The sequence below is a fragment of the Hoplias malabaricus genome, chromosome 1 (assembly GCF_029633855.1).
Source record: "Hoplias malabaricus isolate fHopMal1 chromosome 1, fHopMal1.hap1, whole genome shotgun sequence".
Lineage (NCBI taxonomy): Eukaryota > Metazoa > Chordata > Actinopteri > Characiformes > Erythrinidae > Hoplias > Hoplias malabaricus.
In genome coordinates this window covers 89,826,316-89,841,270 of record NC_089800.1, presented here as the reverse complement: position 1 = coordinate 89,841,270, position 14,955 = coordinate 89,826,316, and the positions used below count along the sequence as shown (strand labels likewise).

Sequence of the window (14,955 nt, the reverse complement as noted above, 5' to 3'; positions counted from 1 at the left end):
AGAGCAGGACCCAGAGCAGGACCCAGAGCAGAGCACAGAGCAGGACCCAGAGCAGAGCCCAGAGCAGAGCACAGAGCAGGACCCAGAGCATAGCCCCAAGCAGAGCCCGGAGCAGAGCAGGTCCCAGAGCAGAGCCCAGAGCAGAGCAGAGCAGAGCCCAGACCAGAGCCCAGAGCAGGACCCAGAGCAGGACCCAGAGCAGGACCTAGAGCAGGACCCAGAACAGAGCAGAGTCCAGAGCAGGAGCCACACACATAAGCATCCAGGTTCCTGTCGTCTGTTACAGACACAATCCATTCTTTACCAGTTTTATATATTCAGATTATACAGACACACACACACACACACAGTACTGTGCAGAAAAAAAAACTATTTATCTGAGCAATAAGTGTAAAAAACAAACAAACAAACAACAAATAAAGCCCAGCATTCGAATAAACCCAATAACGTGATTCATAAGAGAAAGAAGAGGAGGACAAGAGCAGGAGGAGGAGATGAAAAATGGAGAGAAAGAGGAGAATGAGAGGCAAAAAGAAAGGAAAGATGAGAAGGAGAAGGAAGAGGAGGTAGATGAGAAAAGAGATAAGAGCAGGAAGTAGAGTAGATGTAGAATGAGAAATAGGACGGAGTTTCAGAGCTGAGTGTCTACAGATGTGTCTCAAACCTTCGCCAAACAAAGCCCCCAATGAGAACAGAGAGGAATTCCGGTCCTTTTTGGGTCAGGGTCGGTTCCTTTGCTCCAAAAACAATAAGAACTGAAACAGTCGAGTAAACGTCATAGCATCGTCCCCACTTTGGTCCTGATGAGCTCAATTAACCTGTTAAATCCCACACAGCAATGTCACTAATCAATAAAAGCAATAATACAAAAATAATATAGTGTCTATAAACACTCTATACACTAGAACAGGAGACATCAGTCCACACGCCTCTTCTATAAACACTCTATACACTAGAATAGGAGACATCAGTCCACACGCCTCCTCTATAAACGCTCTATACACTAGAATAGGAGACATCAGTCCACACGCCTCCTCTATAAACGCTCTATACACTAGAACAGGAGACATCAGTCCACACGCCTCCTCTATAAACGCTCTATACACTAGAACAGGAGACATCAGTCCACACGCCTCCTCTATAAACGCTCTATACATTAGAATAGAAGACATCAGTCCACACACCTCCTCTATAAACGCTCTATACACTAGAACAGGAGACATCAGTCCACACGCCTCCTCTATAAACGCTCTATACATTAGAATAGAAGACATCAGTCCACACGCCTCCTCTATAAACGCTCTATACACTAGAATAGGAGACATCAGTCCACACGCCTCCTCTATAAACGCTCTATACACTAGAACAGGAGACATCAGTCCACACGCCTCCTCTATAAACGCTCTATACACTAGAATAGAAGACATCAGTCCACACACCTCCTCTATAAACACTCTATACACTAGAACAGGAGACATCAGTCCACACGCCTCCTCTATAAACGCTCTATACACTAGAATAGGAGACATCAGTCCACACGCCTCCTCTATAAACGCTCTATACACTAGAATAGAAGACATCAGTCCACACGCCTCCTCTATAAACACTCTATACACTAGAACAGGAGACATCAGTCCACACGCCTCCTCTATAAACGCTCTATACACTAGAATAGAAGACATCAGTCCACACACCTCCTCTATAAACACTCTATACACTAGAACAGGAGACATCAGTCCACACGCCTCCTCTATAAACACTCTATACACTAGAACAGGAGACATCAGTCCACACACCTCCTCTATAAACAATCTATACGCTAGAATAGGAGACATCAGTCCATAGGCCTCCTCTATAAACGCTCTATACATTAGAATAGGAGACATCAGTCCACACGCCTCCTCTATAAACGCTCTATACATTAGAATAGGAGACATCAGTCCACACGCCTCCTATATAAATGCTCTATACACTAGAATAGGAGACATCAGTCCACACGCCTCCTCTATAAACGCTCTATACATTAGAATAGGAGACATCAGTCCACACGCCTCCTCTATAAACGCTCTATACACTAGAATAGGAGACACCTGTCCACACACCTCCTCTATAAACACTCTATACACTAGAATAGGAGACATCAGTCCACACACCTCCTCTATAAACGCTCTATACACTAGAATAGGAGACATCAGTCCACACGCCTCCTCTATAAACACTCTATACACTAGAATAGGAGACACCTGTCCACACACCTCCTCTATAAACACTCTATACACTAGAATAGGAGACATCAGTCCACACACCTCCTCTATAAACACTCTATACACTAGAATAGGAGACATCAGTCCACACACCTCCTCTATAAATGCTCTATACACTAGAATAGGAGATATCAGTCCACACGCCTCCTCTATAAACACTCTATACACTAGAACAGGAGACATCAGTCCACACGCCTCCTCTATAAACGCTCTATACACTAGAATAGGAGACATCAGTCCACACACCTCCTCTATAAACGCTCTATACACTAGAATAGGAGATATCAGCCCACACACACAGAGCAGAGCCCAGAGAAGGACCCAGAGCATAGCCCCAAGCAGAGCCCGGAGCAGAGCAGGAGACACCTCAATCTCCCATCTATTTCACTCTTCTCCAAGAGAAAAAATCATTAAGATCACTGTTAAAATGAGAGCAGCAGGATAAACACCGCCTGCGTGCAGTGGGTGGGAACAAGCCGTGACATCATCCCCTTTAACTACAGCATCTCAATAATCCACCTAATGAGGACAGACCACGGTTATAGCGCCGCAGACTTACACAGCCGCCTACGGAGTCACTGCCTACTTAGGGAGCTCAGTAGGGTTCGGGACAGACCTTATCGAGTCTAATAATAAATAAACCTAATCCAGCATTAATGATAACTGCAGATGTTAAGTCGAGACGTGTTCTGGACTCTGATTAAAGGTGGAACAGTGAGTTCCTCAGTTCAGAAACAGAAGAGCGTAAAGGAAAGCCTCTAATCCTCTGCAGGTCTGAACGGTTCTGAGTGTAACTGTAACTGGAGCTTCTCCACAGGGATAACAGTCAATGTGGAACAGACTGAGCACAGCCTGGGTCCTCCAGCACGATTAGTGAACAGCGCTGAGAACCGAGGGGCCGTTCTGAAGGTTGGGATTAATGATGTGAGGATTTTTCAGAGTGCTTTTACATTTACAACACTCCATCAAAGTTAAAGCAGTTTCCTCAGACAGCTCCAGATGAGCTCCAACAGATGGAAACAGACACAGTGACTCCCCCACTGCACGATCTCTACTGTTCCTCCCCCAGGTGAATCAGGTCCTGGTTCTGGAAGTGGGTTCTTGTTTAGTGGCTGTTCTCTCGTGGTTCAGAGCGAGTCGAGTAGGGACTAAACCGTGGCGTGTAAACCTTGCAGAGCGCTGATCGTCCAGAGAGAGTCGTCACTCTACGCCACGCAACGCAGACGACCAGCACCAACTCTCCATCTGTAAAATCTCCAGCTGCAGCAGAGATCACGTTTGTTTTTGTCCGACTCACGACGGCAGCTCGTAAAATGACGCCGTGGTCTTTTGAAGAGGTTCAAACGCTCCTTGGATCGGTGGCCGACGAAAGAATCCAGCGAGAGCTGGACGCTGCAACAAGGAAGGAACAAACTCTACTGATCTGTCTGAACTGATGACGGAGCTGTGTTCAGTCCCAAACAACAACAACACGCCTTTACACCATGTCTCCATCAGAGAAACTACTCATTAATCACTGCTCACATCAACGTCTCACACTCCACCTGGAGAACTATAATCTAAACACAGTCCCAGCAGTTCAGTGTCTGAATCAGTGCTAATACAAAACACGTCCTCGAAGGAAGCGACAGAAGCAGGGCCCTTAAACCTTTAATCTTCAGCATCAGCCAAATATTAAGAAAATGTGCTAAAACACTCTGCTTATCTCCACTTTTTAGAACAGAAAACATCACTCTCTTCTGTCTCAGTGTTAGTAAGTTATTAAGTCCTCGGGGCGATGTGTTCCAAGAGACGAATAGTTGGTTACAGAAATATTTGTTTCACTCTGTGCTGAGTCCCATCTGTTTATTGTTTTTAGAAATGCTTCCAAATGTAGGAGTTGTTTTTGTTAGAGAGTGAATTACTTGTCACTGTGTTCAATCACCATCCACAGTTCGATCCCCAAGACCCTGTTTTTCTAACGCAGTACATCACGGCTGCTTCAGTCCCACGTTAAAGTTACTATGTATCCGCAGTGGTTTGCTGCCTCGTTAATCAGGGACATATAATTCTGACACTCGTTGTCTCTAAGCAATAGTGCTGCTGCTCTGATCCGTTTCTAAACGGGAGCCAAAAGTATTCGTTTGTCTTAACAGTTCATTTCACTGGAACTAAGAGCTGAGTCCAATCATTTTACGAGTTGCTGTGGTTCCCATTCGCTTCCACTTTACTGACCGTTGACTGTGGAGTATCCGTTGCACAGGTGGTGTCCTCTCACAGTACCACTCTGGGATTCACTGAGCTCCTGAGAGCGACCCCTTGTTTCCCAGGTGTTTATAGAACAGTCCACACGTCCAGGTGCTGCGTGTATTCACCTGTGGCCGGGGAAGTGAGTGAAACACCTGAATTCAGTGATCTGGATGTTGAGTGAATACTTTTGGTATTACGCTGTATTTTATGTGGATTACAAATGACAACAAAGCGAGAGCCACACTGTGCCCCAGAGTTCTGTCGAAGTGTGTACTTTTATACGCACAGGCGCCTAAATAAACAGTAGGACATTTAAACAGGACAAAAGAAGCAGATCAGACAAAGAAACTTGAGCAGGAGATGAGCTCAGTTTACACCCCATCTGAGAGGAAAGAGAAGGTAATTACGATGATAAGGTGTTTATATTGTATCTGATTCAGTGTGTACAGCTGTGAGCACCAAAGGAAATAACAGTGAGCTCAGCTTGTGTAATGCACCAGAGGAAAACAGATTTACCAAAAGACACACACCACAACATTCAGAACTGTGGCCTGAGCCTGTGCAGAGCTGCTGTGGGACGGGTATCGATAGGTAATACCTCGTCAGAGCCCCCGAGTCACACCACAGCCCACACTCAGCTGTACATTAATGACGTAAACAGTGTGGTTTTATGATGTTGGAGGCGATGGGGACACACTCCGACGTGTTACTGAACGTATCCTAAACTCGCCGCGGTAGAGCTTTCATTTGCTCAGATTTTTAAAGGTGATCTTCTACGTTAAAAGGTTGGTGTCGCTGCTGAAACTCATTACTAATGAACAGAGTGTTACCGTGTCCTTCATTAGGAGTTAAAGATGATCAGGAGCTGTGTTATAAAGTGAAACACACTGTAACTCTGTGATAAAGTGGCACCTTGGTTTTTGTTTTTTTACATTACAGAACGATGGGGTTAGGACTCCCTCAGATCACAGCTGACTTCTCCTGACCATCACCAGTCATTAAGCACCCTGTATTTACCTTGTATTAAACCCTTAAACCCTGGGAAGTCCAGTCTTAATCACAGAGAGCAGTGTTTGAGGCTGGAGGCGTGCCTCTTTCAGCCTCGGCTCATGGTCCTGCAGCGAAAGGTGTCGTTTTTATTGCAGCTCATTTCCTCCAGTCATTACTCAGGTATTCCAGCAATGTGACGTTAGAATACACTGCGTAAAAGTCTAACTTACACCCCTCAGGGGACAGAACCAGACTGAAAGGAGTTGTTTGGGCCTGTGGAATCATCCTAATGTGACTCTGATTCATCTAATGACTCTCTGAGTTTTTTGGGAGAAAAAGCGGACATACGACTAAATGCCTTTCTCAGAGTGGATTCACATTATTGTGTGAATCTGGAGGCCACCAACCCACACACTGTGAAACAAGACCCCAGTGAGTTATCTTTACGCTGCCTGAGTCAGGGAACATGAGGTTAAACAAGTCGTTCTGATTCTGTTCGACTTCTGACGTCAAGTGCAGAGACTTTAGAATCATTCAAAACCAGCTCCTCACTGCTGTGCGCTCGGGGGCAGGGCGAACAGCGAGCGGCTCATTATCATTTAAAGGAACAGGTGCTGAAAGAGGAAACCCACACAGACACAGAGAGAACACACCACACTCCTCACAGACAATCACCTGGAGGAAACCCACACAGACACAGAGAGAACACACCACACTCCTCACAGACAGTCACCCGGAGGAAACCCACGCAGACACAGGGAGAACACACCACACTCCTCACAGACAGTCACCTGGAGGAAACCCACGCAGACACAGAGAGAACACACCACACTCCTCACAGACAATCACCTGGAGGAAACCCACACAGACACAGGGAGAACACATCACACTCCTCACAGACAGTCACCCGGAGGAAACCCACGCAGACACAGAGAGAACACACCACACTCCTCACAGACAGTCACCCGGAGAAAACCCACGCAGACACAGGGAGAACACACCACACTCCTCACAGACAGTCACCCGGAGGAAACCCACGCAGACACAGGGAGAACACACCACACTCCTCACAGACAGTCACCCGGAGGAAACCCACGCAGACACAGGGAGAACACACCACACTCCTCACAGACAGTCACCCGGAGGAAACCCTCACAGACACAGGGAGAACACACCACACTCCTCACAGACAGTCACCCGGAGGAAACCCACGCAGACACAGGGAGAACACACCACACTCCTCACAGACAGTCACCCGGAGGAAACCCTCACAGACACAGGGAGAACACACCACACTTCTCACAGACAGTCACCCGGAGGAAACCCTCACAGACACAGGGAGAACACACCACACTCCTCACAGACAGTCACCGGATTCACTGACTGTCCGAACACCTGTGGAGCTGAGAGTGACCTGGACATGTTTGTTTATGAGAAGTGACGTCCAAGCCTCTGCACACATCTGTGCTGAGTCCAGAGCTCTTTTGCAAATCAAAGACATTTTAATATGAAGCCCACAGTGTAAAAGGTCACACTACAGGAAGTTCCCACATGATCCTGCTCTTCCTGCAGCTGCCGGGTGGTCTCAGAAACACACAATCTCCACCTCAACAGCACCCAGCCACACACACACACACACACACACACACACACACACACACACACACACACACGACGCATTCCACCTCAACACCACCTGCACACAACACACACACTGCCACAGAAACGCTGACTGACATCAGCAGCAGTGGGGGGCTCCGAGCTAACGGTGAGAAAGCTTCACTCAGTGAGACAGAGAGAGATAGAGAGACAGAGAGAGACAGAGAGACAGAGAGAGAGATTGAGAGAGAGAATCAACACAATTGAATTAATAATTACTGATTACTGTTAATTATTACTGACTATTACACATCTATATTGTCCCCTCACTCTTATTTTCCTTTTCCGTTTCTTGTTTGATTAGCAGTAATCCTGTAAATATCATTTCCTGTTGTTGTAGTTGTATCTGTATCTATATGTTTATGTATTTTCTGTAATATTCTTTAGCAACGTATGAGAGAGAGAGATAAAGAGAGAGAGATAAAGAGAGAGAGAGAGATAAAGAGAGAGAGAGAGAGAGACAGAGAGAGAGAGAAAGAGAGAGATAAAGAGAAAGAGAGTGAGGAGATAGAGAGAGAGAGAGAGAGAGAGAGAGAGAGAGAGAGAGAGAGAGAAAGAGAGTGAGACAGAGAAGATGAGAGACAGTGTGGAGAATAGCCAGGCCACGCGAAGGAGAAATGGATAAAGTAGAGCGGACAGATGAAAAGAAGCTGCTCTGTCCGTTACACAGTGTGAACAGATGGATGACACCAAAACAATAGACAGAAAGAAGTGGGATAAACTCTGAGCGTCAAACTACATCCAGCACGGCCCACATCTCCCACTCCGCTAGGACTTCAACAAAGTCTGCTCTGGATGCCCATACATGAAGTTGTGGGTGTGGCTTAAATGTCTGTTAAACAATAGTTAGTTCCGGTCGTGCACTCTGATTGGTTGAGGAGCGTTCTAAAGCGTGCTTTATTTCTCGATAACAGTCTGGATTTTCACATGCACTGTATCAGTCCGCTGACCACCTCTCCACCGGAGCTCCGCCGTTCCTCATCACATCTTCACCGCTAAATTAGCTGTACTGTACTGTAGTGTGGTGTTAGTGATACTGTAGTGGGGTGTCAGTGACACTGTAGTGGGGTGTCTGTAACACTGTAGTGGGGTGTCTGTAACACTGTAGTGCGGTGTCAGTGACACTGTAGTGGGGTGTCAGTGACACTGTAGTGGGGTGTCAGTGACACTGTAGTGCGGTGTCAGTGACACTGTAGTGAGGTGTCAGTGATAATGTAGTGGGGTGTCTGTGACACTAGTGAGGTGTCAGTGACACTGTAGTGGGGTGTCTGTAACACTGTAATGGGGTGTCAGTGACACTGTAGTGGGGTGTCAGTGACACTGTAGTGAGGTGTCAGTGACACTGTAGTGAGGTGTCAGTGATAATGTAGTGGGGTGTCTGTGACACTAGTGGGGTGTCAGTGACACTGTAGTGGGGTGTCTGTAACACTGTAGTGGGGTGTCAGTGACACTGTAGTGGGGTGTCTGTAACACTGTAGTGCGGTGTCAGTGACACTGTAGTGGGGTGTCTGTGACACTGTAGTGGGGTGTCAGTGACACTGTAGTGGGGTGTCAGTGACACTGTAGTGAGCTGTCAGTGACACTGTAGTGGGGTGTCTGTGACACTAGTGGGGTGTCAGTGACACTGTAGTGGGGTGTCAGTGACACTGTAGTGAGCTGTCAGTGACACTGTAGTGAGCTGTCAGTGACACTGTAGTGGGGTGTCAGTGACACTGTAGTGGGGTGTCTGTAACACTGTAGTGGGGTGTCAGTGACACTGTAGTGGGGTGTCTGTAACACTGTAGTGCGGTGTCAGTGATAATGTAGTGGGGTGTCTGTGACACTAGTGGGGTGTCAGTGACACTGTAGTGGGGTGTCAGCGACACTGTAGTGGGGTGTCAGTGACACTGTAGTGGGGTGTCAGTGACACTGTAGTGAGCTGTCAGTGACACTGTAGTGGGGTGTCTGTGACACTAGTGGGGTGTCAGTGACACTGTAGTGGGGTGTCAGTGACACTGTAGTGGGGTGTCAGTGACACTGTAGTGAGCTGTCAGTGACACTGTAGTGGGGTGTCAGTGACACTGTAGTGGGGTGTCAGTGACACTGTAGTGAGCTGTCAGTGACACTGTAGTGAGCTGTCAGTGACACTGTAGTGGGGTGTCAGTGACACTGTAGTGGGGTGTCAGTGACATTGTAGTGAGGTGTCAGTGATACTGTAGCGAGGTGTCAGTGATACTGTAGTGGGGTGTCAGTGACACTGTAGTGAGGTGTCAGTGATACTGTAGTAAGGTGATACTGTAGTTAGAGTTAGTAGAGTTTTTAAACCCCTCAGTGTCTGGACCGAGAACAGTCCACCGACCAAAAACATCCAGCCGACAGCGTCCTGTGTCACTGATGAAGGACTAGAGGACGAGCGACACACACTGTGCAGCGACAGATGAGCTACTGAAATAAAGTATGCAGAGCAACAGCATACTACAGGCTGTAGTTGTAGAACCACACAGTGCTCCTGGTGGGTCGGTGGAGTTGAGAGAACGGACAATGAATGGAGAAACAAGGAGGTGGTTGTAATGTTATGGTTGATCGGTGTATCACAGGCGCTTATTCATTTATTTATTTATTTATTCTTTAACTTAACCAGGCAGGAGATGAAGAACAAATTCTTAAAAAAACTAATTCACCTAATACAGCTACAGCCAGAAAGGGCACTTATTCAACAGCAAGATACGAAGTGGAAAAACAAAAACAGAAAATAATAAATATATATATATCTAAAATACAAAAATCAGAAATGTGTATTTTTACACACAGTGCACTCCATGAGCGTCCAAGCGTGATGTGTCTGTTTGTCCAGTTTTAATTTGACGAGTCGTCTCACAAATACGTTTATAGTCTGTTACGGAGGCACCATTCTTTGACGTATCAGTGTGAGCATGCTGCTGATTCAGGGGCAGATTTGTTCACATTAATTAATGAGGCTGATAATGTAAATGTAGCCTTAATGTTTTGGCTGTGTTCCACAAAGCAGGATTACTGTTTTTAGCCAGAAAAGCCCAAAGTAAAAATGGGTAAAAATGCTGCATACTTGGCAACCACTCCACAGTATAATCCTCATTTCTCTGCTCTGATTAATAACACGCATTCCTTCAGTCGCTCGAGTTTAGTTTGTGGCTTTTCCTCGAAACACAGTGGAACATGAAGCATGACCTGCTCATTCACGTAAACACCGCAGCACTGCCCTGGATTCACTCGCCAGAAAACGGCCAAAAACATTCTTTCAGTCATTTTCTGTAAGTGTTCCTGAGTTTCGCTGTGGGTCTGGAGCGGGTCTGGAGTGTCCGGGGTCGGTGTGTTCAGAGCTCAGGACGAGGACTGGTTAAAAACAGGGTCCATCTGAGGAGTATACAGCCATCTCTGGACTCATTTGGACCCCACATACAGAGTCACTGAGCTGACCAAGTTTATCTGATACACACAGCCCATCTGGGTCCCACTAACAGCCCGTGTGCCCACCCCCTACAGCCCAGACCCCTGTTCTACCCGTGTCTACCTCAGTTTAGTGTTACTCTGGGGGGCTGTTACTCTGGGGGGCAGTAGGTGTTTATAAAGTACAAAAGACGGGGGGGTATTACTCAGGGGGTGTTACTCTGGGGGTAGTAGGTGTTTATAAAGTACAGAAGACGGGAGGTATTACTCAGGGGGTGTTACTCTGGGGGGGTGTTACTCTGGGGGTGTGTTACTCTGGGGGGGGGTGTTATTCAGGGGGCAGTAGGTGTTTATAAAGTACAAAAGACGGGGGGGGGGTATTACTCAGGGGGTGTTACTCTGGGGGTAGTGGGTGTTTATAAAGTACAGAAGACGGAGGGATGGTGAGTTTCTCAGAGTTCAATGTTTTTCTCTGGACCTTAGGACTCCACCCTCCTTTTACACAACTCTAACCCTAATATTACATCATCGAGGGGGATGGGGAAACCCCAACACACACATCACTGAGAGAGAGAGAGAGAGAGAGAGAGAGAGAGAGAGAGAGAGAGAGAGACAGAGAGAGACAGAGAAACAGAGAGAGAGAGAGAGAGACAGAGAAACAGAGAGAGAGAGAGAGAGACAGAGAGAGACAGAGAAACAGAGAGAGAGAGAGACAAAGAGAGAGAGAGAGAGAGACAGACAGACAGACAGAGAGAGAGAGAGAGAGAGAGAGAGAGAGATGTTGTGAGGATATAATGAGATCAGACTTGAGCTGAAGTTAAACCACACGTTCTGAGTGAAATTGTACTCAGAGAAAACATTTAAATCCCACACAGACGCAACATGAAAGACTCTAATAAACACCACCCTCCTCACACTCTGCAGGAGGCAAAATAAAAGCCCCCAAAACAGGCAATTAGCCTTTAATGAGTGAAAGGGTGAGTGAGGGGATGAGTCTACAGTAGCAGAGAGGGAGAGAGAGAGAGAGTGCTGCACCACACACACACACACACACACACACACCACTGTGAATAAACGAGGTATTTATTACAGCTCTTCAGTCTGATAACTCTAAAACCCCAGAGGGTCATTCTCAGCGCTGCAGTGACACTGACGTGGTGGTGATGTGTTAGTGTGTGTTGTGCTGGTGTAGAGTGGATCAGACACAGTAGTGCTGCTGGAGTTTTTAAACCCCTCAGTGTCTGGACCGAGAACAGTCCACCGACCAAAAACATCCAGCCGACAGCGTCCTGTGTCACTGATGAAGGACTAGAGGACGGGCGACACACACTGTGCAGCGACAGATGAGCTACTGTCTCTGACTCTACATCTACAAGGTGGACCAACGAGGGAGGAGTGTCTCACAGAGTGGACAGAGAGTGGACACAGGGTTTAAAAACTCCAGCAGCACTGCTGTGTCTGATCCACTCTACACCAGCACAACACACACTAACACACCACCACCACGTCAGTGTCACTGCAGCGCTGAGAATGATCCACCACCACATCACACCTGCTCTGTGGGGGTCCTGAGCGCTGAGGGGGGTAAAGAAGTATGCAGAACCACAGATGGACTACAGGGTACGTGTGTGTGGTGAGTGTGTGGTGAGTGGAGCTGAGTAGATGGTGTCTGTTAGCAGTAAGTTTCTCAGTGGATAGAGAATGACCTCAGCCCTGACCCTCCCCTTCTTTCTGCTGAAAAGTGAAATGGCCACAAAAACACGCCACTGCACACAGCGCCACTCTCACGCTGTCAGATAATAACACTGATGTTTCTGTGGAGTTCAGGCTTCTTCAGTGTGGTTCAGTCCAAAACACTGGGGTTTAGAAGTAGATTTCTTTAAAAAAAAAAACAAGGTCTGGAGCAAAAATGTCACAAGACACCAACTCAGCTTCAGAACAGAACAGAGAACAATCAGCAGGACACTGTCACTGTCCTCTCTCTCTCTCTCACTCACTCACTCACTCACTCACTCACTCACTCACTCACTCTCACACTCTCACACTCACAAACTCACACACTCACACACACTCTCACTCACACACTCACACACACTCTCACTCACACACACTCTCACTCACACACTCACTCACACTGACACTCTCACACTCACACACACTCACACTCACACACACTCTCACTCACTCACTCACACACACTCTCACTCACACACACTCTCACTCACACACTCACTCACACTGACACTCTCACACTCACACACACTCACACTCACACACACTCTCACTCTCACTCACTCACTCACACTGACACACTCACACTCTCACACACACTCTCACTCACTCACTCACACACTCACACACTCACACACACTCTCACTCTCACTCACTCTCACACACTCACACACACTCTCACACTCACACACTCACACACACTCTCACTCACTCACTCACTCACACTGACACTCTCACACTCACACTCACACTCTCACACTCACACTCACACTCACACACACTCTCACTCACTCACTCACTCACACACTCACACTCACACACACAGGTATAAACTAGTGATTGTAAAGAAACGTTATGTGAGGAGACCTGAGGCACTTGATATGTTACAGAACACACATCGAAGGTGAACGAGGGTTTAATGTGTTCTCAGAATGTTCTGGACGTTAAGAGCAGACCTTCAGACGCAGCACGTCTCCGCAGAGGCCCCAGCTCAAGCTCACCGCCCGTGAAACAGAGCTCAGGACGAGGCAAGGACCTTCCCCCCTTTAGTGAGAGTTCAGTCCTGGCCCATTTTAGAGCGGTTCCACTGGTTTAGACCTGATCCCGCACCCGCAGCCTGTACAGAGCTGCCCCTAACGCTCAAACGAGAGGAAAAGTAAGAGACAAACCAGAACAGGACGAAGAACAGAGCCGGGAGAGTGCGGAGGCGGCGTAGAGACGGTGGGGTATTACCTGTGACGGCTGGCAGCTCTGGGCACCGTGCCCGTCTGTGTGTGCTGTGCCAGGTTCCTCTGATTGTGCCACACAGCCTTGGCACTGCCACAGAGCCCCAAAAACACCATCAGCAGCAGCTCCATCCCTCGCTTCAGAGAGAAAAGAACAGAAAGAAACAGACAGAAGTTCCTCAGGTTTTCCTCTTGGAGCTCCACATTCCAGCTCCTCCTCAGAAACGGCAAAAAACACCAGCTATGAACTCAGACGCATTCTCTCCCTCCGTCTCCTCCAGGGCCCGGAAAATCACGGAGAAACCGAAGAGAAAATCAGGGAAAATATCTGAAAATGTGGGGAAAAGAATCCTGGGGAAAATGAGGGAGATCTCGGCTAAATCCAGCTCCGCCGCTCGCAGGAGTTTGGAGAGAGATTTGAGCTTCAGAGCAGTTTGAGTGGAAACTCCTCCTTCTCTCCTTCCTCTCCTCCCTCTCTTCCTTCTCTCCTCCCTCCCTCCCTTTCTCTCTCTCTCTCTCTCGCACACTCTCCCCTCTCTCTCTCTCTCGCACACCCCCCCCCTCTCTCTCTCTCTCTCTCTCGCACACTCCCCTCCCTCCTCCCTCCCTCCCTCCCCCCCCCCCCCTGTCTCTCTCTCTCTCTCTCTCAGAGCTCAGGGGCTGTACGCTCCTCTGGAGGACTCATGGCTTTAGGCACGATCAGCTTAGAGTCATGTGTCGCTGCTCCAGAGCCTACCTTTTCATTGCATGTGTGTTTATGAGGATTATACACACTGTGCACTCCACTCTCTGGATGGAGTGGAGCACTAAGATATGAACTCCTTAGGAGACAGAGTGGAGGAGGAGGAGACAGAGTGGAGGAGGAGGAGACAGAGTGGAGGAGATGGAAAGGGAGTGGAGGTGGAGGAGAGAGGGTGGAGGAGATGGAGAGGGAGTGGAGGTGGAGGAGAGGGGGTGAAGGAGATGGAGAGGGAGTGGAGGAGGAGGAGACAGAGTGGAGGAGATGGAAAGGGAGTGGAGGTGGAGGAGAGAGGGTGGAGGAGATGGAGAGGGAGTGGAGGAGGAGGAGACAGAGTGGAGGAGATGGAAAGGGAGTGGAGGTGGAGGAGAGAGGGTGGAGGAGATGGAGAGGGAGTGGAGGTGGAGGAGAGGGGGTGGAGGAGATGGAGAGGGAGTGGAGGTGGAGGAGAGAGGAGGAGACGGAGTGGAGGAGATGGAGAGAGAGTGGAGGAGTTGGAGAAGACTGAGTGGAAGAGATGGAGAGAGAGTGGAGGTGGAGGAGATGGAGAGAGAGTGGAGGTGGAGGAGATGGAGAGAGAGTGGAGGAGGTGGAGGAGACTGAGTGGAAGAGATGGAGAGTGAGTGGAGGAGGTGGAGGAGACTGAGTGGAAGAGATGGAGAGTGAGTGGAGGAGGTGGAGGAGATGGAGTGGAGGAGGTGGAGAGGAAGTG

The 14,955-nt window shown here is 48.2% G+C and overlaps 1 protein-coding gene across 3 annotated transcripts in view; it reads right to left on the bottom strand.

Annotated features, from left to right (window-relative positions):
* Positions 1–14,955, bottom strand: part of emilin1b (elastin microfibril interfacer 1b) — an 85,292-nt gene that overhangs the window by 34,524 nt on the left and 35,813 nt on the right. For 2 of the 3 annotated variants that reach the window (XM_066675978.1, XM_066675979.1), the window contains exon 1: positions 13,512–13,825. The exons of the other annotated variant lie outside the window; for it this stretch is intronic. In XM_066675978.1, the coding sequence (XP_066532075.1) occupies positions 13,512–13,636 (125 nt within the window). In that variant the 5' untranslated portion in view covers positions 13,637–13,825. Of the gene's footprint in view, positions 1–13,511; positions 13,826–14,955 lie in introns of those variants that run through there. 3 annotated transcript variants of the gene reach the window in all.